Source organism: Phacochoerus africanus, chromosome 5, assembly GCF_016906955.1.
Source record: "Phacochoerus africanus isolate WHEZ1 chromosome 5, ROS_Pafr_v1, whole genome shotgun sequence".
NCBI classification, from domain to species: Eukaryota; Metazoa; Chordata; class Mammalia; order Artiodactyla; family Suidae; genus Phacochoerus; species Phacochoerus africanus.
Window position 1 is genome coordinate 17,712,639 of NC_062548.1, and position 25,522 is coordinate 17,738,160.

The 25,522-nt window shown below is 53.7% G+C and overlaps 2 protein-coding genes across 4 annotated transcripts in view; one reads left to right on the forward strand and one right to left on the reverse strand.

The window, feature by feature from the left end:
• CRCP (CGRP receptor component) overlaps positions 1-9,491 on the reverse strand; it is an 86,891-nt gene extending 77,400 nt beyond the window's left edge. For both annotated transcript variants that reach the window (XM_047779942.1, XM_047779944.1), the window contains exons 1-2: positions 9,408-9,491; positions 5,942-6,164 (exon numbers count right to left, since the gene is read on the reverse strand). In XM_047779942.1, the coding sequence (XP_047635898.1) occupies positions 5,942-6,105 (164 nt within the window). In that variant the 5' untranslated portion in view covers positions 6,106-6,164; positions 9,408-9,491. The remainder of the gene's footprint in view (positions 1-5,941; positions 6,165-9,407) is intronic.
• Positions 9,492-10,028: 537 nt separating this feature from the next.
• On the forward strand, positions 10,029-24,743 carry GUSB (glucuronidase beta). 2 transcript variants are annotated; one of them, XM_047779945.1, is made up of 12 exons: positions 10,029-10,307; positions 12,120-12,305; positions 12,608-12,789; positions 12,964-13,106; positions 13,553-13,740; positions 14,106-14,258; positions 14,514-14,692; positions 14,792-14,938; positions 17,531-17,615; positions 19,263-19,439; positions 22,552-22,687; positions 24,393-24,743. In XM_047779945.1, exons 1-12 carry the CDS (start codon positions 10,095-10,097, stop codon positions 24,560-24,562), a joined length of 1,959 nt encoding a protein of 652 aa, XP_047635901.1. In that variant the 5' UTR covers positions 10,029-10,094; the 3' UTR covers positions 24,563-24,743. The 2 variants fall into 2 exon arrangements, with proteins under 2 accessions (XP_047635901.1, XP_047635902.1); XM_047779946.1 differs by lacking the exons at positions 10,029-10,307; positions 12,608-12,789; positions 12,964-13,106 and having other exon boundaries at positions 12,239-12,305.
• Positions 24,744-25,522: the final 779 nt, after the last annotated feature.

Genomic DNA, 25,522 nt, shown 5'->3' on the forward strand with positions numbered 1-25,522 from the left:
ATAGCATATTCCAAATTTTGGGTTTTTTTTTTTTTAGGTTCATACCCACGGCATATGAAATTTCCCAGGCTAGGGGTCAAATTGGAGCTATAGCTGCTGGCAAACGCCACAGCCACAGTAACATGGGATCTGAGCTGGGTCTGTGATCTACACCACAGCTCACAGCAGCGCTGGATCCCTGACCCACTGATCGAGGCCAGGGATCAAACCTGCATCCTCATGGATATTAGCTGGACTTGTTTCCACTGCGCCACAGTGGGAACTCCAGCATATTCCCAATTATTAAGGAATGTTCCTGCATTATGACTAGGCATCAGCAAGAATGTAATTGTCTGTTTACAACCGTGCTGATCTTTAACTTCTGGCCTCGCTTCTCCTCTGCTGCCCATACATTTCCAGCGACAGCACAGCAAACGTCCGTCTCCGGCCCTGCACCTGGGTATCACGGTATCAGGTAAGGGGCTGGCGCAGTGGGTAGTAGGCACAGTCCTGGAAGCCTCCTTACGTTGGACCCACTAGCAATAACTTTGTACGAGGAAGTGACTCAACCGTATATATTTTTTTCTTTCTAAGGCCACACCTGCGGCATATGGAAGTTCCCGGGCTAGGGGTTGAATTGGAGCTACAGCTAGTGGCCCACACTGCAGCCACAGCAATGCCAGATCCGAGCCACTTCTGCGACCTACACTGCAGCTTGTGGCCATGCTGGATCTTTAACCCACTGACCCAGGCCAGGGACTGAACTCACGTCCTCATGGATACTAGTCAGGTTCTTAACCCACTGAGCCACAACAGGAACTCCTCAACCATATTTTTACATCTCACTAAATCCAAACTTAAGCTCAACTTCCCCTTAGCCAGATCCCAAAAATGCTAGAGTCCATTCCAGTGTTGTCAGACATGAAGACAGAAGGAAAATCAGAGAGCAAAGAGAGAGCGGAAGTCCAAGTAAAATATCTTACTTTTTTGCAAATTTTACAGAAAGAAATTGATGTGTTTTGTTTGTGTTTTGGCCATGTTCGAGGCTTGCAAAAGTTCCTGGGCCAGGGATAGAACCTGTGCCACGGCAGTGACAACACCGAGTCCTTAACTGCTAGGCCACCAGGGAACTCCTAAATTGATGTATTTTAAGTCAGGCTTGCCTCAAAGCCGAGCTTGGGACCAGGGCTTGGATGCTGGGAAGCAGGGCAAGTGAGACAGGGAGAGGGAAAGGCCAAGACAGGACTGGGTCACCGAAGTCCAGGCTGTAAGAAATGGGGCCTTGATGCCACTGGAGGTGCAGAGAAGCAGACAGAATGGCTTCTAGAATTTCTGGCCTCCGGGAAAGGAGGGGAGAGTATGTATCCCCTGGCTCCCCCCCCCGCCCCGGCTATTTCTCTGCCTCTCACTTCTGGTCTGTGCTTGCAGCAGGAGGCCGAGTGGGTGCCTCTGGTTTCGAGAAGGCCTTTGGGCAGAAGGGGAGAGCCTGCAGTGTGTACACATCTCACTCCCAGGCCGCTGCCAGCTCAAGGGGCCGGAATTCTCATGGAGCTGTCCCCTCACAGCTGAGGCTGAAACCAGAGGCGAGCCAAGGGAGGGGACCCGGGGCCCCAAGGCATCTTCTTCATCCCACCCCTGTGGCCGCTCTGCATGTGGCCCACAGAAAGTCAGCTCAGGAAGGGAACCTTCAACCTGGCTGCCGTCTGCAATCTGTAAAGAAGACTTCGTGTGAGAGAGTCAGGGGACTAAAACACAGACGACCGCCGCTGCGGCCTCACTACGTCCATTCTCTCCTTCCTCCACCGCCCGATCTCGACGCCCTTCGTTCTTGGCCATTTTCACTCATCTGGGTTGCCTGCTTGCTCTGAGCCCTTGGTTATCTCGCTCTGTCAGGCCACAGCTGCTACCACTGCCTGCTCACTCTTAACACTGGCCATGGACGCTCCAAGAAGTGGCCCCATAAGTCCGCTGTGCTGCAGACATGCTCCACTGACAGAATCTCAAGAAGACTGGGGTCAATTACCCTGGCGAGTGTAGAAACCCTTTCTTGGCCTGACAGTCCCTGGCTGAGGAGCCCCAGAGCTGAGTTCACTGAATCTTTGATGCGGTCCTGGGGCCTCTGGTGGACGTGGTCCCTTTCTCCTGATCCTGGGAACCAGGACCTCGAAATCCATCAAACCCTAAGGTTGTGAAGATGGGGAAACAAACTCTGAAAATGGGTTTCTGGAGGAGAGGGTGAGGGGGCGGTTTCCTTTTCTATTCGCTTTGATTCCTGGACTGTGTGATCCAGCTGCCAGGGAACACCAAGTGTTGGCACATTCCACATCCCGGAGGAGAGCACCCCACATCTGCAGTGCCCTGTGCCCACGCTGGTGCCTTTGTTAAACTTTTCAAGGCCACTCCATCCTCCTAATAGGCCCCCATTTCTGGGCGATGCCCGCTATGGAGGGGCCAGTGGATTCGGAAGTCATGTGCCCATCCTTAGGCCTCTCTCACCATAAAATGGGTCTGTCATCTGGGGTGATACGGTGCCAGGTCTTATTTTTGCCACATCAGACTGAGCAAAACTTCTGTTAGCGATGCTGATGGACGCCCTGTGGGCAGGGATGCATACCCATACCTGGAGTAGGTATCCACAAGGGTAACTTCCAACTATTGGTCCCCCCCGCCCTGGGGTGGAAGAAGCAGCATTCCCAGATGTGAGATACGCTGATTCCAGAGTCTAGAGAGGCCTGCCAAATGCTGCGTCTTTTTCCTGGCGGTAGGATGAATAAGGTGTAATAAATGCCCTTTATCTAAGAGGGAAGATACTGGCACAGCTCAGGCCACTGTGCCTCTGGAAACATCACTGAGGAGGCAGGCCCCTGAATTTTGGTGGGATTTAATTCTCACCTTCCAGCATGTGTTTCCCTCCCTAAGGCATCCATATAGCACCTGCTCCTTTCTGCTCACAGGCCCAGTCAGCGTGCTCTCATTGATAGTGTCGAGCCAGTAGGATGTTCTGCAGAAGGTCCGGTCCCTGGAGAAGAGACTGGACTATGACAGAGGACAGGAGAGTTTGCATGGTCCTCGGGCCAGACGGTGAACGTCTACCGCTATCTTTCTCACATAATCGTGACCTGCTTTTGATTCTGCTTGTTGATGGGGACTGAAATGAACACATATATCATATCAGGAGCCACACAGCAAGCGCCTGAAGCTGTGGTGCTCTATTCCAGCAAAGATACAGCTTCTGAGCGTCAGCTACCAGTCGGTGAAGTTTATGGGGGCTGACCTTGACCCTAGTCCACACTGGGTCTATCCAGTGTGTGTAGGGGCCGTGGAGTGACCTGGGAAGGGCTGCAGGGGTGACCATCCATCCCTCCGGCACACTCTGCCTTGGATGGTGGCAGCGCCCTGCAGTTCCACGGGGTGACGTGAGGCTGCTGGTTTACTAGCTTCGCAGGTGAGAAGGGGCGGGGCTGCCAGGGCTTCCACCTGACCTTCCTCAAAACGCCATCGAGGCAGCGCCAACATCCCACCTCGTTTCCAGTGAGCCACCCCTGTGGTCAAGATCTGAGGAACCTTCCCAGGGGTGCAGTAGGATTGACTCCAGACAGCCGTTCTGTAACGTTATATCCTGCGTCACGGACGAGAGGCTCCACCCTGCGTCAATGAACCCTCCCTATCGAGCTTTGTGTTCCACCCTTTGGCCTGCAATGCTCAAGTCCACTCTTTCATGGGCTCCCTTCCTGTGGGTACATATTAGCCAGGTCCTGTGAGTCTTCCCTGTAAGAGCTGTTTCCTCAGAGCAGGGCCTCTGCTTCCCTGTTCCTCCTGGGCTGAGACCTGACCCAGCTACTGGTCTGGAGGCAAGAGGCCGAGGAGGCTGGGCTCTAGAGGAGGGTACCTTGTGAGGCAGCCTCCTCAGGTGACACCTTTATCTGCGGTTTCTGTCACGAGGAGGCTACTCTCAAGGCGGTCGGGCTTCTTTAACTGGCCCGATGATTCAGGTAGAGTGAGGGTTTCGAGAGTTTTGGGTGCAACCACGCCAACATCCATATCCTAGAGCTCAGCTCCCCCCCCCACCCCTCTGAGATCTCTGACTCCTGCAGCTCTGGCATCTCACGGTTAAATACTGGGTCCAGGTATCAGTACAGTTTTCTTACAACTGCAGGAGATAGACATCTCTTTAAACAGTGCCCGGGAGGCCCTCTGGCTTTCCTCTGTGCCCTGGATTGCTAGTTACTAAATATAGTTGGTTATTCTTTTTTTTTTTTTTTCTTTTTAGGGCTGCACTCGCGGCATAGGGCAGTCCCCAGGCTAGGGGTCAAATCAGAGCCGCAGCCACTCGCCTACACCACAGTCACAGCAACTTGGGATCCCAGCCACATCTGCAACCTATGCTGCAGCTTGTGCCCAAATCCTCATGGATACTGGTCGGGTTCTTAACCCACTGAGCCACACAGGGAACTCCTGTCAGTCTTTTTCTTGAAGCTTCTTTGGGCACTTAGCAAAAGCACCTTACTTTACAATACTTACAATAATTACCTACTCACAATTCATTTGAGTTAAATTGCCTGGCCTAGTAGTTCCCCCTTTCAACTGTACTTTATCTTAATTCACACCAGGTAAGAGTCTTAGTAATTCTTTTCTTTTTTAATTCTTAAAATTTTTTTATTTTTATTTTTTGGTTTTTAGGGATGTACTCATGGCACATGGAGGTTCCCAGGCTAGGGGTCTAATTGGAGCTATAGCTGCGGGCCTACGCCAAAGCCACAGCAACGCCAGATCTGAGCCGTGTCTGTGACCTACACCACAACTCACAGTAACGCCAGTTCCTTAACCCACTGAACAAGACCAGGGACCAAACCAGCAACCTCAGTTCCTAGTTGGATTTGTTTCCACTGTACCACAACGGGAACTCCGAGTCTTAGTAATTCCAATGCCACAGCATCTCTGGAGCTATCACCCTCCACTTAACAAGAGTGACAGTGGGGCCCTTGTTGCTGAATGACCGGAAAAGTTGTGTAGTTCCAGAATTCCATTCTGAAGTTCCTGTTGTGGCTCAGTGGGCTTAAGAACCCGACTAGTATCCATGAGGATGTGGGTTCCGTCTCTGGCCTCACTCAGTGGGTTAGGGATCCGGCATTTGCCACAAGCTGTGATGTAGGCTGGCAGCTGCAGCTCCGATTCGACCCCTAGCCTGGGAACTGCAGGTGCAGCCCTAAAAAGAAAAACTAAAACTACAGAATCCCATTCGAAGGGTTGGCTTTCTAGAGCCACTTCCAGCTGGCTTCTCTGAAAAGCAGAGCTTCAGATGAAGGCCTATTACATGCAGGCCTTCCTCTGGGAAATGTTCCCAGGAGTATGGCCGCAGGAAGAGGGAGAGGAGAATGAAGTCAATGTCAAAGCACATGAACAAGGTCACACTTGGGCCAAACACAGGGTCTCCCAGAGTTGCCTTCCTAGAGGAGGAAAGGCTGAAACACTCGTCCAAGGGCTCCCATCTCCCTCTGGATGATGGTGGCTTCAGGATGTTAACACCCATTTCACCTCCACATCTCAACTCCAGGGAAGAAGCACAATTCAGCAACTTAGAGCCAGCAGCGGGTGAGCTTGAGCTTTCAGGAACTTGCTCAGAGGCAACTGCTTGAGCTTTCAGGGAACTCAGCTCTGGCTGAAATCAGAGGTGGCGGAAGGGGATGGGATCACAGGGCACCAGAGGCACCAACTACATCACGTGAATAGCTGCGAGCATCCCTCTTAGGGCTTTAGAAGTGGCTAGTGAGGGGCCCTAAAGCTTAAACTGTTTTTTCCTTTTTCCTTTTTTGGCCGCACCCGCCGCATATATAAGTTCCAGAGCCAGGGATGGAATCCAAGCTGCAGTTGCAAACTACCTAACCCACTGTCCCACAGCGGGAACTCCCCTAAAGCTTAAACCTTTAGCTTCAGGGTTAATCTGCCTCTGCAGGGAACTCACGTTTGTCCTGGAGGAAACAGCTGCGGAGGCTGGCTCTCCACACAAAGGCCTGTCCTCCTTCCCTGGTCCCCCGATGCTTGGAGTTCCAGGGTTTCTCTCTCAGGCACATCCTGCCCGCTCCTCTGTCTGGCTCTCTGCAGTCCCGCAGGTAGGGTGGGAGGCATCTGGGAGGTTGACTTTTAAGTGGGACGGGTTCAAAGGTCAATGGCCTCCTTGAGATAAACTAGAATGAGGATGGGAAAGCCTAGAGTTAGCAACCTGCAGACAGGAGGAAATGCCCCAGGGAAGGGGTGCTTCTTCCGGGTCGAGGCGGAATCCACCCCCCAAGACCATTTCAGACTGTCAAACGGTTCACTGGCAATCAAGGGGACAGGGTCACCTGCCGGCGAATTCAGGCACGTCCTCTGACACATATTTAAAGGAAAGGTTCCGGGAGTTCCCGTCGTGGCGCAGTGGTTAATGAATCCGACTAGGAACCATGAGGTTGCGGGTTCGGTCCCTGCCCTTGCTGAGTGGGTTAACGATCCGGCGTTGCCGTGAGCTGTGGTGTAGGTTGCAGACGCGGCTCGGATCCCGCGTTGCTGTGGCTCTGGCGTAGGCCGGTGGCTACAGCTCCGATTCAACCCCTAGCCTGGGAACCTCCATATGCCGCGGGAGCGGCCCAAGAAATAGCAACAACAACAACAACAAAAAAGACAAAAGACAAAAAAAAGAAAAAGAAAATAAAGGAAAGGTTCCAGAGTTGCCACTGGGGCTCAGTGGAAATGAATCTGACTAGGAGCCATGAGGACGCAGTTTCAATCCCTGGCCTTGCTCAGTGGGTTAAGGATCCCGCATTGCTGTGGCTATGGTGTGGGCCAGCAGTTACAGCTTCGATTCGATCCCTAGCCTGTGAACCTCCATATGCCACAGGTGCGGTCCTAAAAAGACTAAATAAATAAATAAAAATTTTAAAATAAAAAAATAAAGGAAAGTTTCAAAATAAAAGCAGGAACATTGTGGCTCAGTGGGTTAAGAACCCGACCTAGTGTCCATGAGGATGCAGGTTTGATCCCTGGCCTTGCTCAGTGGGTTAAGAATCTGGTGTTGCCACAAGTCATGGCATAGGCTGGCAGCTGCAGCTCCAATTCGACCCCAAGCCCAGAAACTTCTGCAGGGGTGGCCAGAAAAAGGAAAAATTAAAAAAAAAAAAAAAAAAAAGAAAAGAAAGGAAGGAAAAGGAAAAATAAAAAAAGAAAAAGGAAAAATTTTTAAAAAAAGGGAAAAAAAAAAAGCAGGAACTACTCAGTAACTTCCTCTCGTCTGTTGGCTTGGTTTTCCCTTTCTCCTTCTGTAGACCCGTCCTTAGAATAGAGGTTGTGTGCCTACATTTGGAAGCAGCAAAGAGGGATCGGGTTTCATTCCCAGATTAGGATTGGGGAGTGGGGAGAAGATTCCCTCCCTCCAAGGGTGAGTGAGCAAGGGTGAGTGAGAAAGAAAGGGGGAGGCAGGGCTGGAGATGCTCCAGAGGAAAAGCTGTAGAGTGGTGGGGGCTCCAAGGAGAGGCAGGGGGTGGTGTGAGAATGGTTTCCAGACTGAAAGACCCGGGAGAAGACAGCTGGATTCAGAAAAATGGGGCGGGGAAATGGAGCTTTGATCTGGTAAAGGAGCAAATAAATAAAGACAGAGTAAACAGAGTGGAAACAGGAGATTGTAGGCTGGGAGGAATCTCAGAAGTCGTGGGTTTCAAAAAATGCAAAGACTGTAGCATGTGGGCCAGTGCAGGATTCACCGGGGGGATGGAAAGGTAAAGGCAAGTCAAGGGGCACAGAACGAAGGCCCAGGATGGGAAGGCCACTCACAAGGACGGAAGGCGGGATGGAGAAGGGGCCTGAGTCAAGGACCACCTTCCTCGGTGGATTTGGGGTCTGTATGTGTGTGGAGGGAGTGGCCTGGAGGCCAAGGGGGGTGAAGACAAAGATGAATGAGGAGGATGGGGAAGAGTTAACTTGTCTGGGCAGATGGGCTTCTAGGCACAGGAATGGCCCTAAGCCCAGAAGCCTGCAGGAGCAGGAGGCCAGCAGGAGCACCCAGTGTTCTGTACAAAGACTGTGCTAAGGAGTTTGGATTTATCCCCAAGGAGATGGGGACCTGCTCATTCCTCCTTTTCACCCCCAATGTGGGGTGTCTTGGGGCCCATCTTCGGATCAGTTCTCCACCTGCCCTCATTTCTTTGGTGACCTCATCCATTCTCACTGCTGACCATGTCCACATTTTTCTCTCCAGAACCATAGGTTTGTACAAGGCGGCAGAATTAGGGGGTAATAAGGAAACTGGCAGATGGAATTTAACAGGGTCTGGTTGTCAGGTTCCTACAATGGGAAACCAAGTTTTACTGGATCTTGACCAAGAAAAAATTTTGACCAGCAGAAAATCAACTTGTACCAAATACATACAGATTGACTTGCAAATGGAAAATCAATTTATTAATTTATAGAAGCAGATCGACACCTATTTATTTTTGCCTGTTTACTTCTTTTAAATACCTGCTTTTTTTTTCTGGAAAGTTTCTTTTTTTATTTTTTGGCCTCACCAGCACGTGGAAGTGCCCAGGCCAAGGCATGAACCCACCCTACAGCAGTAACCAGAGCAACAGCAGTGACACCACTGCAGCTTTAACCCGCTGAGCCACCAGTGAACTCCTGCTGTTTTTCTTTTCTTCCTTTTTTCCTCTCTTTCTCTTATTTATTTTATGGAAGTGCTCAGGCCAGGGGGACTGAATCCAGGAAGCAGCAGCTGTGGCACATCCTTTAACCCACTGCTGCCAGGCCAGGAATGGAACCCAGCCCCTGCAGTCAGATTCTTAACCCACTGTGCCACAGCAGAACTCCCTCCTCTTGTCTCCTTTTGTTTTTTCATTTTTGGTTGCCCCGAGGAATACGGATATCTGGGGCTAGGGATCAGATCTGAGCCTTAGTGAGGACCTAAGCCACAGCTGCGATAATGCTGGATCCTTAATCCACCCTGTCCAGCATGGAATCTGTGACCCAGCGCTCCCAAGACACTGCTGATCCCATTGCACCACATCAGCAACTCCCCTCCTGCTGTTTTGAAAAGTTTCACTGGTGTCACTCTGATTATAAAAATAATGCATTGTTCACTATAGAAAGTTTCAACAATTCAGAAAATTATGGGGAATAAAATGGAAATCATCTATAACACTGACAATGACACTTCACATTTGTCTCTTTCTATTTCTGTGTGGATATAACTTTAGCAATACTGGGATCAAACTATATATACTTTTGTACCCTACTTCTGTTTATTTTTATATTGTAAGCATCCAGGGGGGAAAAAACCTTTAGACCTTGTCAGTTCTTAAAATATATTTATTTTTACTATCCCGGGAAATACTTTGTTTACAATACCAAGGTCCATTAACAGAAGATTGCTTTGGTGACCGTGAAATCTGAGTAAAACGTAATACCTTGAAAATCACGTAATTGTACGGAACAACTGGATCCAGGCCGCGTTACTAGCATCATAGACGCTCTCTCCTCACATTCTTTAAGTGGCCGCTATGCCGGGTACGGGTCCACGGCCCCGGTGACCGAAGGTGGAGGTCCAGGGTCAAGGCTAGGGCCGGGCCACCACGCAGGGCAGACGTCACGAGGCATGGTGAGGCTTCGCCTGAGCTCACCAGTGTCCCGCAGGCATAAGCGAGTGGACGTGGCCCGGGTAGGCCTTCTAGACGCAAAGGGCGAACCTGGCCCCCCGGGGTCCGGTTCCAGCGCCTGGTCCGGCCTCCCTGAGCGCGAGCCGGGGAGGAGGAGGGCGGGGGCAGGCAGTGACCATGCAGACCCGGAGCCGCTAAGCTTCTCTTTTCGGGGAAGGGGCTGGGGCTCGGGCTCCCGGCGGGCCCTCCCCGCGTCGCCGCCCTCGCGCAGGAAGGCGGGCGGAGTGCCGCCTCCCGGGCACCGGCCTCTCCGAGGCCTACCCGCCCCGCCCCGCAATCGCCCCGCCCCTCCCCGCCCCTCAATCGCCTTCAGTCAAGATGGCCCCTCCCGGGCGGGGGAAGGGGGACACGTGACTCACGCCCCGCCCCCGGCCCCGCCTCCCGCGCTTGGGGCTCCGGGCGTGGGGAGGCTGGCAGCTACCTGCCCACTGGGCAATCATGGTCCGGGGTCCGGCGGGCGCCTGGGCCGTGCTCGGCCCGCTGCTCTGGGGCTGCGGGCTGGCGCTGCTGCAGGGCGGGATGCTCTACCCCCAGGAGAGCCGGTCGCGGGAGCGCAAGGAGTTGAATGGCCTCTGGAGTTTCCGCGCCGACTTCTCCGACAACCGGCGCCAGGGCTTCGAGCAGCAGTGGTACCGGAAGCCGCTGCGGGAGGTGCGAGATGCGGGGACGGGGCACGGGGTCAGAGCAGGGAAACTCCTGGAAGTCAGGTGGGGGTATGGGGCGCCTTCCCATGTGCCCTCGGAACTGCTGGCCAAGAGGAGGTTAAAGGCGAACGGGCTTAGGGGGCTTTGGGTCGGCTCACCGGAGGGACCGGGAAGGAGGAAATGGGTGGGCCCGACGCTGCTGGGGGAAGTGGAACCCGAGCCGTGTCCGCACGGAGCAGGGGCGGGTGGCTGCATAGAAGCAGGAGGGGAGGCTTTGGGTATCTTAGGGCCAGCTCTGCCCTGGCAGGAAGGACCTTGGGTTCCAAGGTTCAGGCAGAGGACGGGGCTTGGCAGCCAGCCAGCCAAGGACCCCCCTCTAGTCTCCCCTATGACTTGGTTTGAGTGGGGCAAGCCTGTGTGCCCATCTTTCGCTCGCCTTTCTTAGATCCCCTTTTTTAGTCTTTGCCGCCCAGGCTTCATCAGCAGAGGAAGACAGGGGCGGGGGCTGGGGCCAGGCATGTGCCGCACTCAGAGTTTCCTCAGCGGAGCAGCTCCGGTACCCCTGCCAGCCTTCCTCCCTGGGGCAGTCGGTTGATCACCTTCCTCTTAGTCAGAGTCTTGTCCCTTTAGATCCTCTTTACCCCAGACTGGTTGTGGCCCTGGGCGCAACTCTTTCCATGGAGACCTTGGTGCCCGGGGCTCTGCCACCAGAGCTTGGATACAAACCATCTGAGCAGCTGATGTCATCAGCACGGTTATCCACCCCTTCAGCCAATGTGTATTAAGCCCCTGCTATATGGCAGGGCTGGTGCCAGACTCTGGGCATACAGCTGTGAGGGACAGAAGATTCTTGCTGCTTTGGTGGTGGGTTTTTTTGGCCACACCCAGAGCATGTGGAAGTTCCTGGGCCAGGGATGGAACCCCAGCCACAGCAGTCCCTGCAGGGACAAGGGGGGGAATCTGTAATCCCCAGGGCCACAATTCTGTCTTCGTTGATGGTCACATGCCCCACATATGTCCTCAGGAAACTCTTCCCAGGCTGCTCCCAGACTCACGGAGCTATTTGCCTCACTCCTGCCTTGCCTTCTACCTGAGATGTTCAAAGGTCTGGAGGTTCAAGGATTCCCCGCAGGGCTCAGGTTCACCTAGTTCTGCCAGGGTGTCTGGAGTTCATATCCCATGGGCCCTGGCCCCCAAAGGCCTCCCCTGAGCCCTAAGAGTCCCCCTGCCACTCTCCACACTCTTCAGTAGAGCTGATCACCTGACAGCAGAGGCCTTGTTCACTGTTTTATTCTCAGCGTCTAAAACAGCACGTAGGAGTTCCCGTCATGGCTCAGCAGAAACAAATCTGACTAGCATCCATGAGGACGCAGGTTCGATCCCTGGCCTCACTCAGTGGGTTAAGGATCCCGCGTTGCCATGAGCTGTGTGTAGACCACAGATGCGGCTCAGATCTGGCGTTGCTGTGGCGGTGGTGTAGGCCAGAGGCTCTGATTCGATCTGTAGCCTGGAAACCTCCAAATGCCACAGGTGTAGCCCTAAAAAGACACAATAAAAAAATAAAAATAAAACAGCATGCAGTATGTTCTCTATACACCGTTGAGTGAGTTTGTTCCTGGGTCTACTTCATGGAGTTGTGAAAATTAAATGAGTCCATAAAAGACATGGGTCAGTCGCTGGCAAAGAAGAGTGGCGGGTGGCCTGGAATCTGGGAGAGGTCGTTTTGTCCAGCCTTCTTCCTATAGGCAGGGCTGCTGGGGGACCTGGCCCCCTAGATTCCTAGGTGGTCTAGACCTGAGGCCAGCCCTCGTTTTTGCAGTCGGGCCCCACCCTGGACATGCCGGTTCCCTCCAGCTTCAATGACATAAGCCAGGACGGGCGGCTGCGGAGCTTTATCGGCTGGGTGTGGTATGAACGGGAGGCCATCCTGCCCCAGCGATGGACCCAGGACCTGGGCACCAGAGTGGTGCTGAGGATCAGCAGTGCCCACTACTACGCCATTGTGGTGAGTGCAGCAAGCAGCAGGCGGGGGGCGAGCGGACAGGCACGGCCCCTGGGCACGCATGTGGCTGCCTTGGGGTGCCTGGCTCCCAGCTGTCACGTGACAGCCTGCTTCCTAGGGAGGGGTGGGGGAGGCCCTGGGGTTCGTGCCCTGGGTTGGGAGGGTTGCCTCATCTCTCCCCTTGAAGCTCCATTCCTCTCCTGAGGCAGGTGGCAGGATCCTCAGCCCCACCCTGTGCTGCCCTTCTATGTGAGGGGGCACCTGAGACAGCAGGGCCCCCTCCTCATGTCTTCCTGTGTCTGCAGTGGGTGAATGGAGTCCATGTGACAGAGCACGAAGGGGGCCACCTCCCCTTCGAGGCCGACATCAGCAAGCTGGTCCAGAGTGGGCCCCTGTCCTCCTGCCGCATCACCATCGCCATCAACAACACGCTCTCCCCCCACACCCTGCCGCCAGGGACCATTCTCTATAAGACGGACACCTCCAAGTGAGCAGCACCTTGTCCCCGTCCCCCGTCCCCCACTCCCCTCCCTGCCCAGTAGTCTCCCCGCCAGGGGCAGGGTGGCCTTAGCCAAGGTGGGGCCCTGGCCCTGGGAGGCCAGGGAGGCATGTAAGCTGAGCTCCAAGGACCCAGGGCAAGGCCACTGTCCTCCCACCTTAGGTACCCCAAGGGTTACTTTGTCCAGAACACGAACTTTGACTTCTTCAACTACGCGGGACTGCATCGGCCCGTGCTCCTCTACACCACGCCTACCGCCTACATCGATGACATCACCGTCACCACCGACGTGGACCAGGACACAGGTGAGGCTCCCGCAGGATCTGCCCTCCGCCGGGCCCCACACGGCTTCGTTCCCTGTTTGGAAAGATCCCCCAGCAGAAGGGCTCTGCCAGCACCTCTTAACCCTCGCAGGGTGCCATCCATCTCAGAAGTTGAAATCCAGCCTGTCTGAGCTGGCAGGGGCCTCAGAAATCACCCATCTGCCCAGACTTCATGTGGGGAGGAGGTGAGGCCCCATGAGACGTGGGGCTTGCCTGCAACCGTAGCTCGGGACACCTGAGAACCCCCTGACCCGTCCCCGCTGTGCCACCCTCCCTCCATCTCCCCACACTGCCGACGGAGCTCAAGAAATAAACAGCAGTTGACTGGGGACTCCTCAGAGTGGTGGCCTCCAGGTGCTCCCCTCCCTCTGACCCCGGGTCACATCCATTCCTCTTCTCTCTTGTCTGATCTCTCTTGTCTCCTGCAGGACTGGTGAATTACCAGATTTTCGTCCAGGGCAGTGACCACTTCCAGCTGGAAGTGCACCTTCTGGATGAGGAAGGCCGTGTGGTGGCCAAGGGGATGGGGGGCCAGGGCCAGCTGCAGGTGCCCAGTGCCCACCTCTGGTGGCCGTACCTGATGCACGAGCGCCCTGCCTACCTGTACTCGTTGGAGGTAATGGCGTCGAGCACTGGGGCTGGGGGAGGCCTTTGGTATCCATCCAGCAGCCCTGGCTTCAGCAGGGGTGCCGGACAGGTGGGTAGGCAGGCGAGGTCCTTTGAGCTTCCGAGCCCATCGGGTGGAAGAGTCCCCTGATTTTTTCAGCTGTTGGTGGGGAGGCCCAGTTTTGAAGACCAAGCCCCAGGGGCAGGATGGGTGAAAGTTCTTCCTGGCTCATGGCAGACGCCTGTGCTTCTGCATTGCTCTGCCTCCAGTCCCGGAGAGGGCTGCTGTAGTTGACAAGGGCCGTCCTGCTGCAGCCTGGGCTGCGTGGCCTCAGGCCATCTGGGATGCCTCACACCAGGGCTTGGCTTCTGCAGGTGAAGCTCACGGCAAAGACCTCCGCTGGGCCCCTCTCTGACTTCTACACCCTCCCTGTGGGGATTCGCACTGTGGCTGTCACAGAGAGACAGTTCCTCATCAACGGGAAACCTTTCTATTTCCATGGGGTCAACAAGCACGAGGATGCAGATGTGAGTTGCTCCCCCCCCCCCCCGCCCCATCCCTGTGGGGGCTGTGTCTTGCCATCCCCTATCCTTGTCCCCCAAAGAGGCTGAGGGCAGCTCAGAGCAGTTAAGCCAAATGCTCAAAAGCACTGCCTAGCGGGGCCTGGGCTTAGGCAGGGTAGGGGGCTAACAGGGTGATGTTTGAGGGACCCGGCTCTAGAAGGAAGCACATCTTGGACAGGAACAGGGGACAGGGCCTCATTCTGCTCTGCTGTTCCCTAGATCCGAGGCAAGGGCTTTGACTGGTCGCTGCTGGTGAAGGACTTCAACCTGCTCCGCTGGCTGGGCGCCAACGCCTTCCGCACCAGCCACTACCCCTACGCAGAGGAGGTGATGCAGCTCTGTGACCGTTATGGGATCGTGGTCATCGATGAGAGTCCGGGTGTGGGCATCGTGCTGGTGTGAGTGCCCGCCGCCCACACTGCCCAGTGCCCCTCAGCCCGGCAGGGCGTATGTGACTCCCTCCCTCTCCTCCGCCCCCCCCCCCCCCCCCCCCGCAGCCAGAGCTTCAGCAACGCGTCTCTGCAGCACCACCTAGAGGTGATGGAGGAGATGGTCCGCAGGGACAAGAACCACCCGGCCGTTGTGATGTGGTCTGTGGCCAATGAGCCTTCTTCCTTCCTGGAACAGGCTGCTTACTACTTCAAGTGAGTGTCCCTGCCTTCCCCAGGTTTGGGTCAGGCAGCCACGGGACCTCAGCCCTTTGGGCCGGCTCAGCCTCGGCTGGCAGCCACAGGAGAGCTGGGCGCGGGGTGGGCTGGGCTGGGCTGGGAGAGGCGCAGCGTCTGCTCCCAGCTCAGGTGGATCCATACCTGCTCAGCTCAGGAGACCAAACACCCATCCGCCCAGACTGTGATTTCCGTGTCTCCTTTACACAGCTGAAATGAAATCCAGAGTGAACACATAACTTTAAATTAAAAAAAAAAAAGAAAGAAACAGTGTCATGGCCTTCCTGACATAAGGGAGCGTCATTTATAAAATAATATGTGAGTGCGTGGGTCTGACTCTGCAGAAGACCCAGTGAAGGGGTCAGGCTTTTGCACCTACATGTGGAATCTCCCTGAAGGCACAGCTACAAAAGCTGATGTGGGGGGCTGGAAAGCATGGCCAGTGTTTCCTGCAGTGCTATGCTTTCCTAAAACACTGAGCCACTCCAGGTAGAGTTCCAAGCAAAACTAAATATAATCATCCCTCGATTTTTATAGTATCTCCATCCCTGGGAAATTCAGTGCGTGCTAAAACTGCACAAAATCCTTTGTGATGCTTTGGGTTCATCTATAAAGGGGAGTTAAGCTTTATAAAACTGGCTCGTCTAGGCATATAATTATAAACAGCTTTTTCAATGACATGTGTATCCTAACTATTCTAAAGTTACCCTGTGGGACAGGACCAGGCCATCTAAAGTTCATGGCCCCATCACTGAAGGCCACTAGCTCCCCCCTCCCCCCAGGCATGGCTGTGGAGAAAAACACCCCTTAGGGGCTGTCTCCCCACAGGGGGCTGCTCCCACCTGTCTCAGTTGCTTGGTTCCTTCTCTTTCTTATGATCAGGCATTTCACTTACTGTAGAGGCAGCGGAGGCGGTGGAAATACTCCCTGAGGCAGACACCGCGTATTTCCCAGGGTCCCGGGTGGAGGCCCTGAGGAGTGGACCCCCCACCCTATCCCCCTGGGGAAGCACGTGGCACAGGGGTACTGACCCAGGCTGGTGGACAGGAGTTTTGCAGCTCTCTGAGGCTTCTAGAACATGGACCTGAGGTTCCCGCTGAGGCTTTTTGGGAATTGGAGAGGGAGATGCTTGATTTGGGAGCGGTGGAGATGGGGCAGGATATAAGTAGAGCCGCCTGGGCCGGAGGAGCTCGCCTGGGCTTTGAAGCTTCTCAGGTAACAAATGGGCTGTTTCAGACAGTGGGTTTGGGCTTGAGGCTTGGGGGGCAGTGCTCTGGCCTGTGGAGACCACCGCCTTCAAATGAGAAGAGCTGTGATGGGGAGAAAAAAACCCAGCTGTGAGGAAAGAGAGGAGGAAAATAGGCTTAAACAGTGAACGAGGGGAGTTCCTGTTGTGGCTCAGCAGGTTAAGAACCTGATTAGTATCCATGAGGTTGCAGGATGCTCAGTCGGTTAAGGATCCGGTGTTGCAGTGAGCTGTGCTGTAGGTCACAGACGCGGCTTGGATCCCACGTTGCTGTGGCTGTGGTGTAGGCCGGCAGCTACAGCTCTGATGCAACCCCTAGCCTGGGAACCTCCGTATGCCACAGGTGCGGCCCTAGAAAAGCCAAACAGAACAAACAAGAAACAGTGAAGCAGGGGGACGTGCCCGGGAGGTAGAGCCCTGAGCACAGACCGGCCCTTCTGTTGGGAAGCCTCCTTTCCACCCTCCTTGGCTAACTGCCATGTCTTCAGAGGCTGCTGACTCTCCGGTCCCAGAACACATCACTGATGTGCCCTGTTCTGTGTCACAGAGCCCCGTGCCTCCCCTCCATCCTTCCTGCCACCACTTGTGATCTGTAACACGCCTCTGTGCCCATGTCTGTGCCCCCACCCTCCCCGCAGCTACATGGCTTTTTAATCTCTTGTGAGTGCCCAGCACTCAGCCTGCTTCTTAGTACACACTTCCTAATTATTTGCAGGGGTTTTTTGTTTTTTGTTTGTTTGTTTTTTCTTTCTTTTTAGGGCCGCATCCACGGCACATGGAAGTTCTGAGACCAGGGGTCCAGTCAGAGTTACAGCTGCTGGCCTACATCACAGCCACAGCAACGTGGGATCCGAGCCACATCTTTGACCTACACCACAGCTCACAGTAACTCTGGATCCCCGACCTACTGAGTGCGGCCAGGGATCGAACCGGCATCCTCATGGATACTAGTCGGATTCATTTCTGCTGAGCCACCATGGGAACTCCCCGGAATTACTTGTTAAGCAAATAGATCCATCATAAGCCATACCCCATCCCTTCCTGTTTTGAAGAGCTTTGCCAGAGCCTCGGAACCTAGCTTTTGGCAGCACCCAGACCTCGGCTCCGAGCCTCTCTGACCCCTGGAGGACAGCCTCTCTGGGGGAGGACGAGGATCTGGGGAGAGAGAAAGGAGGAAGGAACAAGTCGGGGAAGGAGCTGTCCAGAGGAACACGTTTGCTTGCAGGCAGGGCGGGGAGCAGGGGGCCTTTTCTGGCCGCAGGATGGGAAGGAGAGGATGCTCCTCCCCAGACTGACGGCGCCGTGTCTTCTGCTCCCTCGGACAGGATGCTGATCGGCCACACCAAAGCCTTGGACCCCTCCCGGCCCGTGACCTTTGTGACCAGCTCCAACTATGAAGAAGACCTGGGGGTGAGTCTGGGGTCTCCACGCCACACTCCCCACTCTGTCCTCTTGTCCTGCCCCGATGCTCAAGGACATGCACTGCTGAGGAACCACGAGCAGCCGGTCCAGCCGTTTCCACCCTTGGCCTTTAGGTTAAAGGGAACCGCCTGCTGATTGGCCGGGCAGTGCGGCTTCTTAAATCTAAGGAGGCTGGGCACCTGGAGGTCAAGTTCACTCTCACTCAGTTCAGACTCAGAGGATTGTATGCTCCTCAGTGTAGTTTTATGGCCCCTCGGTTTAATAGGCTCATAAAAGGGCAGAGGTTTAAGGGCGCTTAAAGCTGTCATTGTCCCGTGTTTCTCAAACCTGGTTGGTTGTCGGAACCACACAGGGAAGCCGTCTGCAAGTACAGCTCTCTGGATTCTGAGATTCCGACTCACTAAGCCCAGGGCGGGAATCAGTTTGCCCAAAGCTCCTCCGTGATTCCAGTCATCAGCCAGCTTTGGGAACCGCTGACTCGGTCCAGCCTCTGGGGCTGAGAATCAAAGGGACAGGCTCACACAGCCAGCTGGACCCCACGGCCACCCTCACAGTCCCTGGGCACAGCAGTGCCTCAAACTGTGTTGAGTTGCACTGAAGCTGTAAAAAAACTTAGAAGCCAGAAAATGCTGCTTCCTTAGAGAACTGGGGTCCATACTCAAAAGTGCTATAGGGAGAGAAATCGTCTAATGCAGGAGTGGATGAGAAAACACTCCAGGCAGGTTTAAGTTGTGAGCACTGTCACTTTCACATGGACGGGACCGCGTGCAGCCCTGGTCTTCTGGTGCCACCTCTCAACAACTCCCTTCAAAGGAGCACAAAGACTGTGGGCAAACACCAGGGTGGCACAGGTGGACCTGGACGTCTCAGGTGGCTTCCCTTCCCCTTCTGGTGGCCCCAGGGAGTCTGTGCGCCTCCTCCCCACCCTCCCGAAGGTTGGCATCTCACCTGATGGGGTATGTGAGCCGTAGTCAGATGCCCACCCAGAGGCACCGCCTCAGCCTTTGTTCCCCGCCTGCATCCTTCCGCCATCAGAAAGGTGCCACAGTCACTCGAGAAAGATGGGCCAGGTTGGTGCCAGGGCAGAGTTTGGAGGTGAGCGTGGGTTCTGGTGACTTTGCTGCTGAGTCCTGAGCACCACGTTGTTCAGACTCACGGCCGTCCTAGCCCGTCACCCGGGTTACCCTCCTAGGAGAGAATTTTCCAGCCACTTTGGGGTTCACAGCACTAGCTCAGGAAGGTGAATCAAGAGGCTTTGTGAAGAGAAAAACTGCCTCCATCCCTCCATTGGGAACGTTTCTCCGGGGCCAGGGCACAGCCAGCGACAGGAGCACCTCCTACAGAGGCACGAAGTCCAGCTGGTATGGGCTCCAGGCTCCCACTGGGGCTGGCACCTGGGCGCCCGCTCTGCCTCATGCGGTCCCGGCTAAAACCAGGTAGGGGTGCCAGCCCAGAACTAGAAACTTGCCCCATTCAGGTCACTTCTGACTACGTTTCCTACACATGTGAGCATCTAAATCATTTTCCCCATCCCCTTCTGGCCGCCTCTGCCAGAAGCACCCCTCCAGCCCCAGCATGCGGCAAACGCTCTCCTATCACGTCCCGACCCGTGGACACACCTTCCCGCTCTCCTAGGTGCCATATGTGGACGTGATCTGTGTGAACAGTTACTACTCCTGGTATCATGACTACGGGCACATGGAGGTGATTCAGCTGCAGCTGGCCACCCAGTTTGAGAGGTGGCATAAGGCCTACCAGAAGCCAATTATCCAGAGCGAGTACGGGGCAGAAACCATCATAGGGTTTCACGAGGTAAGGCGCGTAGACCCTTCGGAGTTACTTGTTCCCTCTCTCAGACAGTGATGTCACTCCCTGCCTGGGGCTAGAAAGGTCCCTCACCTCCTCCCCTGCAGCGGACCAGGCTCCCTCTACGCCCTCGGTGGGGCCTCTGCCTCACTTGCATGGCCCTCAGGCAGCCTCCGTGTTGGCCTTGTTTCCAGACAGCCTCTCACTCGCTGCCTAACAAATCCAGACCTCAGGGCGTCCCGTTAGCGGCTTCCCCTGCCCCCAGGACGAAGCCCTCATCCGCGGTCGGGGCTGTCAGGTCCTCTGCCCTCTGCCAGGTCTTCACCGTCCTTGGCCTTCAGTCCTGGCCCCTGGTCTCTGTTTGCCAGGCTCACTGGCTCGGGCTCTTCTTCTGCCTGGACCACCTGTGTTATAGCACCGAAACTGCCAGCTCAGTAGATTCTCAGTCCGTGTTCAAACCTCAGCTGAGATGGCCTCTCTCCGGGAGGGCCACCCAGCTGCCCAGCAGAGGAAGCTCTCCGCTGCTTGGCCTCCATCTGCGCGTTTCTCCCCGTGGGCTCCCACGATTTGTTCGGCTCTCTGTTTGACCACACCGGGCTCCGGGAGGGAGACTAAGTCCTCTTTGTCACTGCTTCCCACTCACACAGCAGTGTCCGGCACAGAGCAGGTGCTAAAAAAGATTTATTAAGGGAATGAGTGAGATCTTGGTGCAAGGTTCGTTCAATCACTAGTTTGTTTCATTAATTTGTCCTTTTTTTTTTTTTTTTTTTTAATGGCCACACCCGCAGCATATGGAAGATCTCAGGCCAGAGATTGAATCCGAGGCATAACTGGGACCTGTGTCACAGCTGCAGCAATGCCATATCCTTTTACCCACTGCATCCGGCTGGGATCTCTGCGGCCACCCCAAATTCTTAACCCGCTGCCCCACATAGGGAACTCCTTGAGGGGATTTTGAACTGTGGACTCTTGAACTCCACCCCAGCCCCGCTACACGTCACCTGTCATAGCTACTGGGATTCCGTGCCGACACACATTTCTTCATTTGCTGCTCCTTAGTTGTTGAACAGTAACCCAAATGGACCATATTATTCTGTCACTCTCTTCAATTCATCTCGCCTGTGCAGAATGCCATCTCTACAAACTGGCAAAGTAGGGGCAAGTGACTTATGAAGACACAGTACATGCACATTTGTTCTCTCTCTTTGAAAAGGTGACCAACTCTGAATTTTGAGGAAATTCTGGGAGTCCAGGTTAGCACCACCTGATAGAGCTTCTGCTGTGATGGAATGTGCTAGAATTACACTGTCCAGACCAGGAGCCACCAGCCACAGGTGGCTGTTGAGGAGCTGGCAGCTGACGAGCATGACTGAGTTGATGTGGTTTAATGTAGTGTTAAATTTAAACAGCCCCAAGGGGCTGAGTGTTAGACAATGCAAGGTCATTTCCAGTAAAACAAAGTAAGGCAGCGTTCTCACCATGGTGCAGGGGGTTTAGGATCCGGTGCTGCTGCATTTGTAGCTTGGATTCAATCCCTGGCCCGGGACCTTGCATATAAGCTGCGGGTGCAGACATAAAACAAAACAAAAACAAAACACAAAGTAAGGAACTTGACATCTTGCCCTGCCCTCAAATTCAGCTTTGGCAATGGGAACAAAACGGCCCAATTCTACAGCTGGAGCTTCAACGCATCCTGCATGGTGGCATTTTAATTCTTCTTGTTGGGAAGGGGATCCAAAACCACCTGGGTTTGGTTCTCCCGGAAAGTAAGTGAAAGGGTGCATCCTCAAGCATCTAAGACTGAGCACCCCTCCCCACTCCTGAGATGAAAACCTTACGCTCCATGACCATCTGAAAGACCCCTGTATCTTAGTAGCTGACACACAGGAGCTCTTCACCAGATGCTGAGCGAGGCCACAGATGTGGCCTCTGCTTTTGTTGAGCACAGCCTTCTTCACCTGCCTGGTTTCAGCTGAGCTCCCGCAGGGTGGCTTTCTGTAGCTCCTGCCTCGTCTGCTCCCCCAGCCAGCCACCCCCTCCTCCCCACCCCCCAGGGCTCTGCAAGTGCCTGATTCACTCTCATTATACTTACAGCTTGTGTCTTGCCAGGTTGTACAACCCGTGAGAGCAGGGACCCCATCTTTCTTGTTTGTCACTTTGTCCCCAATGCCTGCCATATAAGCAGATACTAAGTAATTTTTTTTTTTTTTTTGGTCTTTTTAGGCCTGCACCTGCAGCATGTGGAGGTTCCCAGGCTAAGGGTTGAAGCAGAGATGCAGCTGCTGACCTACGCCAGAGCCACAGCCACGCAGGATCTGAGCCGAATCTGCGACCTACACCACAGCTCATGGCACCATTGGATCCTTAACCCACTGAGTGAGGCCAGGGATGGAACCTGGGTCTTCGTGGATGCTAGTCAGATTCATTTCCACTGAGCTGCAACGGGAACTCCCTAAGTAATTTTTTATTGACTGGGTGAATGTGCTAAACAGCAGCTGCTTACCCAGATGAGACACAGATGAGTCTGAGTCACACTAGTGCTCAGATTAATGCTGATATTTACGCAAAGCTTAAGTTTTAAATTTTATTATCCAGAGACATACTTTTACACCTAGTGTAGTTCAGCTTTAAGACGGCACTGGGGGAGTTCCAGCTGTGGCTTAAGTGGGTTAAGAACCCAAGTGCGATGGCCTGGGTCACTATAGAGGCACAGCACAGTGGGTTAAAGGATCTGGCATTGCCGCAGGTACAACACAGGTTGCAGCTATGGCTTGGGTTCAGTCCCTGGCCTGGGAACTTCCAGATGCTGAGGGCACGGCCATTAAAAAAAAAAAAAAGTGCACTGGGGAATAGAGCTGGAAAAGTAAGATAAAGCAAATATGAAGTCTTGTTTGTAATACAGCAGTTACTAATGAGGGTTTTTTTTTTTTTCTTTTTAACCCTGGGCTACGTCATACCTTGGCTGTGTGTCTACCCCAAAATCAGCCAGTCCTGAGTCACTGTAGCCCACCATGAGGACAGATATTTTGGTCATGGTCACATGGATCGTTATTTTTATCTAACATTTACAGTTCTGCTGGTTCTGACTCCTAGATTCTCTCTTCGCCTTGAATTCCAGGATCCACCTCTGATGTTCAGCGAAGAATACCAGAAAGGCCTGCTACAGCAGTATCATGTGATTCTGGATCAAAAACGCAAAGAATATGTGGTTGGAGAGCTCATCTGGAATTTTGCCGATTTTATGACCGACCAATGTAAGTGGCCCTTTGGTTCGTGGAATGTACCACTTCTCATTTTTTTCACATTGGCCTTTTAGTTCAGGACATTTTGGTTGTCAGAGCAGAGGAAACAAGAGCAGGGCAAGCTAATCGGATCAGGGCAGGTGCATAGAGGCTTTCCTAGGGAAAGTCGGTGGCAGTTAGCCCGCAGCCATCCCTTGCCTGCTTCCCCAGTCGCTTTATGGTAAACAAGCCAACGGGAGGGCCCACCGTCTCAAGACAGAGGTGGCGAGCCTGCCTCTGTCCGTTTCCCTGAGTATGAGGAACGAGTGGACCTGGTACTTGATTGATTCGTGGGATACACTTGTTATCCCAGAGTAAGGTACAGAGCGCGAGAAACTTAAGACATTTCAGTCGGTTGGCTATTACTCACTTACAAAAGGCGGGTTCCCTGAATACAGGTGAAGTGTCAGAATGTTTTGAATGGGGGAAGATTTAAAAGCCTTCAGTGTGAACAGAACCTGTACTTTCTCAAGCGGGGATAATGAGGGCTACTTCAGAGACAGTCCAAAGGAATCCCATTTCTTTCTACACCTCTAGGTTACGAGCCTCTCGATACACTATAAACTTAGAAGAGCAATCTGGGGACGTGGGAAGGCTTTGGTAGGAGTGGGAGTTACATTACTTATGGGGGAAAGACAGGTTTTTGGAAAGTGAACATTGAATTAAAAATCAGAATGGAAAGAGGTAGGAGTTCCTGTCGTGACGCAATGGTTAACGAATCCGGCTAGGAACCATGAGGCTTCAGGTTGGATCCCTGGCCTTGTTCAGTGGGTTAAGGATCCGGCGTTGCCGTGAGCTGTGGTGTAGCTCACAGATGCGGCTTGGATCTCGCGTTGCAGTGGCTCTGGCGTAGGTCGGTGGCTACAGCTCCAATTCGACCCCTAGTCTGGGAACCTCCGTATGCCGAGGGAAGTGGCCCTAGAAAAGGCAAAAAGACAAAAAAAAAAAAAGAATGGAAAGAGATAAAAGTGAAAAAAGGAAGAGAACACCAGCCTCCACTCTGGTTGGTAAATGAGATTAATGGCTCCTGGAAATACTTGGCGGCAAGTCTAGCTTTGTATGGTAAGAAATCAGCTGTGTGACCTTGGATGAGGTAAAGTGTAAAGTGGGGCTGACGTCCACCACCTCGCAGGCTGACCCAGGGATCCCATTTGATGAGGTCCTTGGCTCCGTGCCTGGCATTTGCTTTTCATGGAAAGAATTATTGCTGTCGAGCGTCTCAGTGGGAAAGACCTACTTTCCATTTAACAGAAGCTGTGGTTTCTCTAGGGGGCGGAGAGAGGGTTTGCTGGGAGCACAGCCTCAACAGGCTGTTGGCGCTCTGCTCCCTTCCCAGTGCCAGCCCCGGCGGAACTGCCACCAGGTAGTCTGCCCGGGAGGATGTTGAAAAGTCCACCAGTAGATCCCACTTAGGTGCTTCTGACTCTGGCTCCCTCTGGGAGAGCTGTCTCTTTAGAGAAGCCCAAGCCTTTCTAGGGATAACTCTCTGTCTCAGCCCCCCTCCAGTCACCAGGCAGCTGGGTACCCAAAAAGTTTTCAACCTTATTTTGCAAGTAAAAGATGAGCCAGCACGTCTAAACCGTAAGAGGACAGCTCTGGTTACTGCCCAGCTCGGGCCTAGGCTGGTTCTGATCTGCCCATCAGACGTCATCTGAACTGCCTTTTGCCTTGTTTTCAGCACCTCAGAGGGCCATAGGGAATAGAAAAGGGATCTTCACTCGACAGAGACAACCAAAAAGTGCAGCATTCCTGTTGCGAGAGAGGTACTGGAAACTTGCCAATGAAACCAGGTACCTGCAGTCAGCTGTGATGTCACAGTGTGTGGGAAACAGCCCGTTTACCCTTTAAAGCAAGAACTACCTCTCTGCTGACACCAGCTTCTGCCCAAGGACAACCTCCCCAGCACCCTGAGTGAGTGCTTCCCGGCCTGGGCATGGCAGACCGGGCGGGAAGTTTCTGGTCTGAATCTGGTGGTCATTTGCTAGAAAGGCATGTTAGGGGCAAAAATAAAGCCTTTTGTACTATGAGACTAAAGAGTTGGCTTAAAAGGGACCATCCATAAATCGAATGATCGGTACTGCTGAAAAGCGTCTCAAGTTGTTTTTCATGTGTCAGGCTGCTTTCATTGCTTTAACCCAGTGGGGACTCTTGAGAAACCTGTTCCAGCACGTATGCTGATTCAGAGTGGGTGGTTGTGGACTGTGCGCTGCCACAGGGACAGTCCTGCTGCCTCGGAGCCACCTGTGCTGCAGGCCAGCCTTAAGTGGGTGACAGCAAAGACCACTGGAGGGGAGTCTGTTGGCTGGGCTGGAGTCCCAGCAAATTCACAGACATCACATCATGCTGGAATAACGCACAGGGTCTGGGTACCAGTTTCCAGGGTTAAGCTGACAGATGAGCATGAAAAAGCTAAGAGTTGGGGGATGTCAGAATGGGAAGGGAGCTTGGCACTTACTCACGGGACGTTCTTCCAGCATCACCAGTAGTTTTGTCTGGACTGAAGTAGACAGCGGGGCGTCGGAGCCCACCCGTCTCATCAGAGCTGACTCCACTGACTGTGACGACACCTCTAAACAGGCTGGCCCCAGACAAGCACAACAGGCTTTTGTACCCCGAGCTGGTGCCACCTGCTCCGCTCCCAAGGATGGTCTTTCCTTATAGAATCTTTCCTCCTCTTCCTCTTCCACAGGCTCCATTCAGGAAAGTTAGGTACATTATTCGTAAGAGTTCAGTATTCATCAATCCTGGTTTAAAGCTGAAGGCTTTGGAAAAATACCATCCAAACAAATCAAAGACCATGAACCAATA

Excerpts from the sequence above, each read along its gene's own strand:
- GUSB (XM_047779945.1), top strand. The coding sequence starts at position 10,095 with ATGGTCCGGGGTCCGGCGGGCGCCTGGGCCGTGCTCGGCCCGCTGCTC. Across the intron at positions 12,790-12,963 it reads TATAAGACGGACACCTCCAA|GTACCCCAAGGGTTACTTTG; the intron begins GTGAGCAGCACC and ends CTCCCACCTTAG. Across the intron at positions 17,616-19,262 it reads ACTATGAAGAAGACCTGGGG|GTGCCATATGTGGACGTGAT; the intron begins GTGAGTCTGGGG and ends CCGCTCTCCTAG.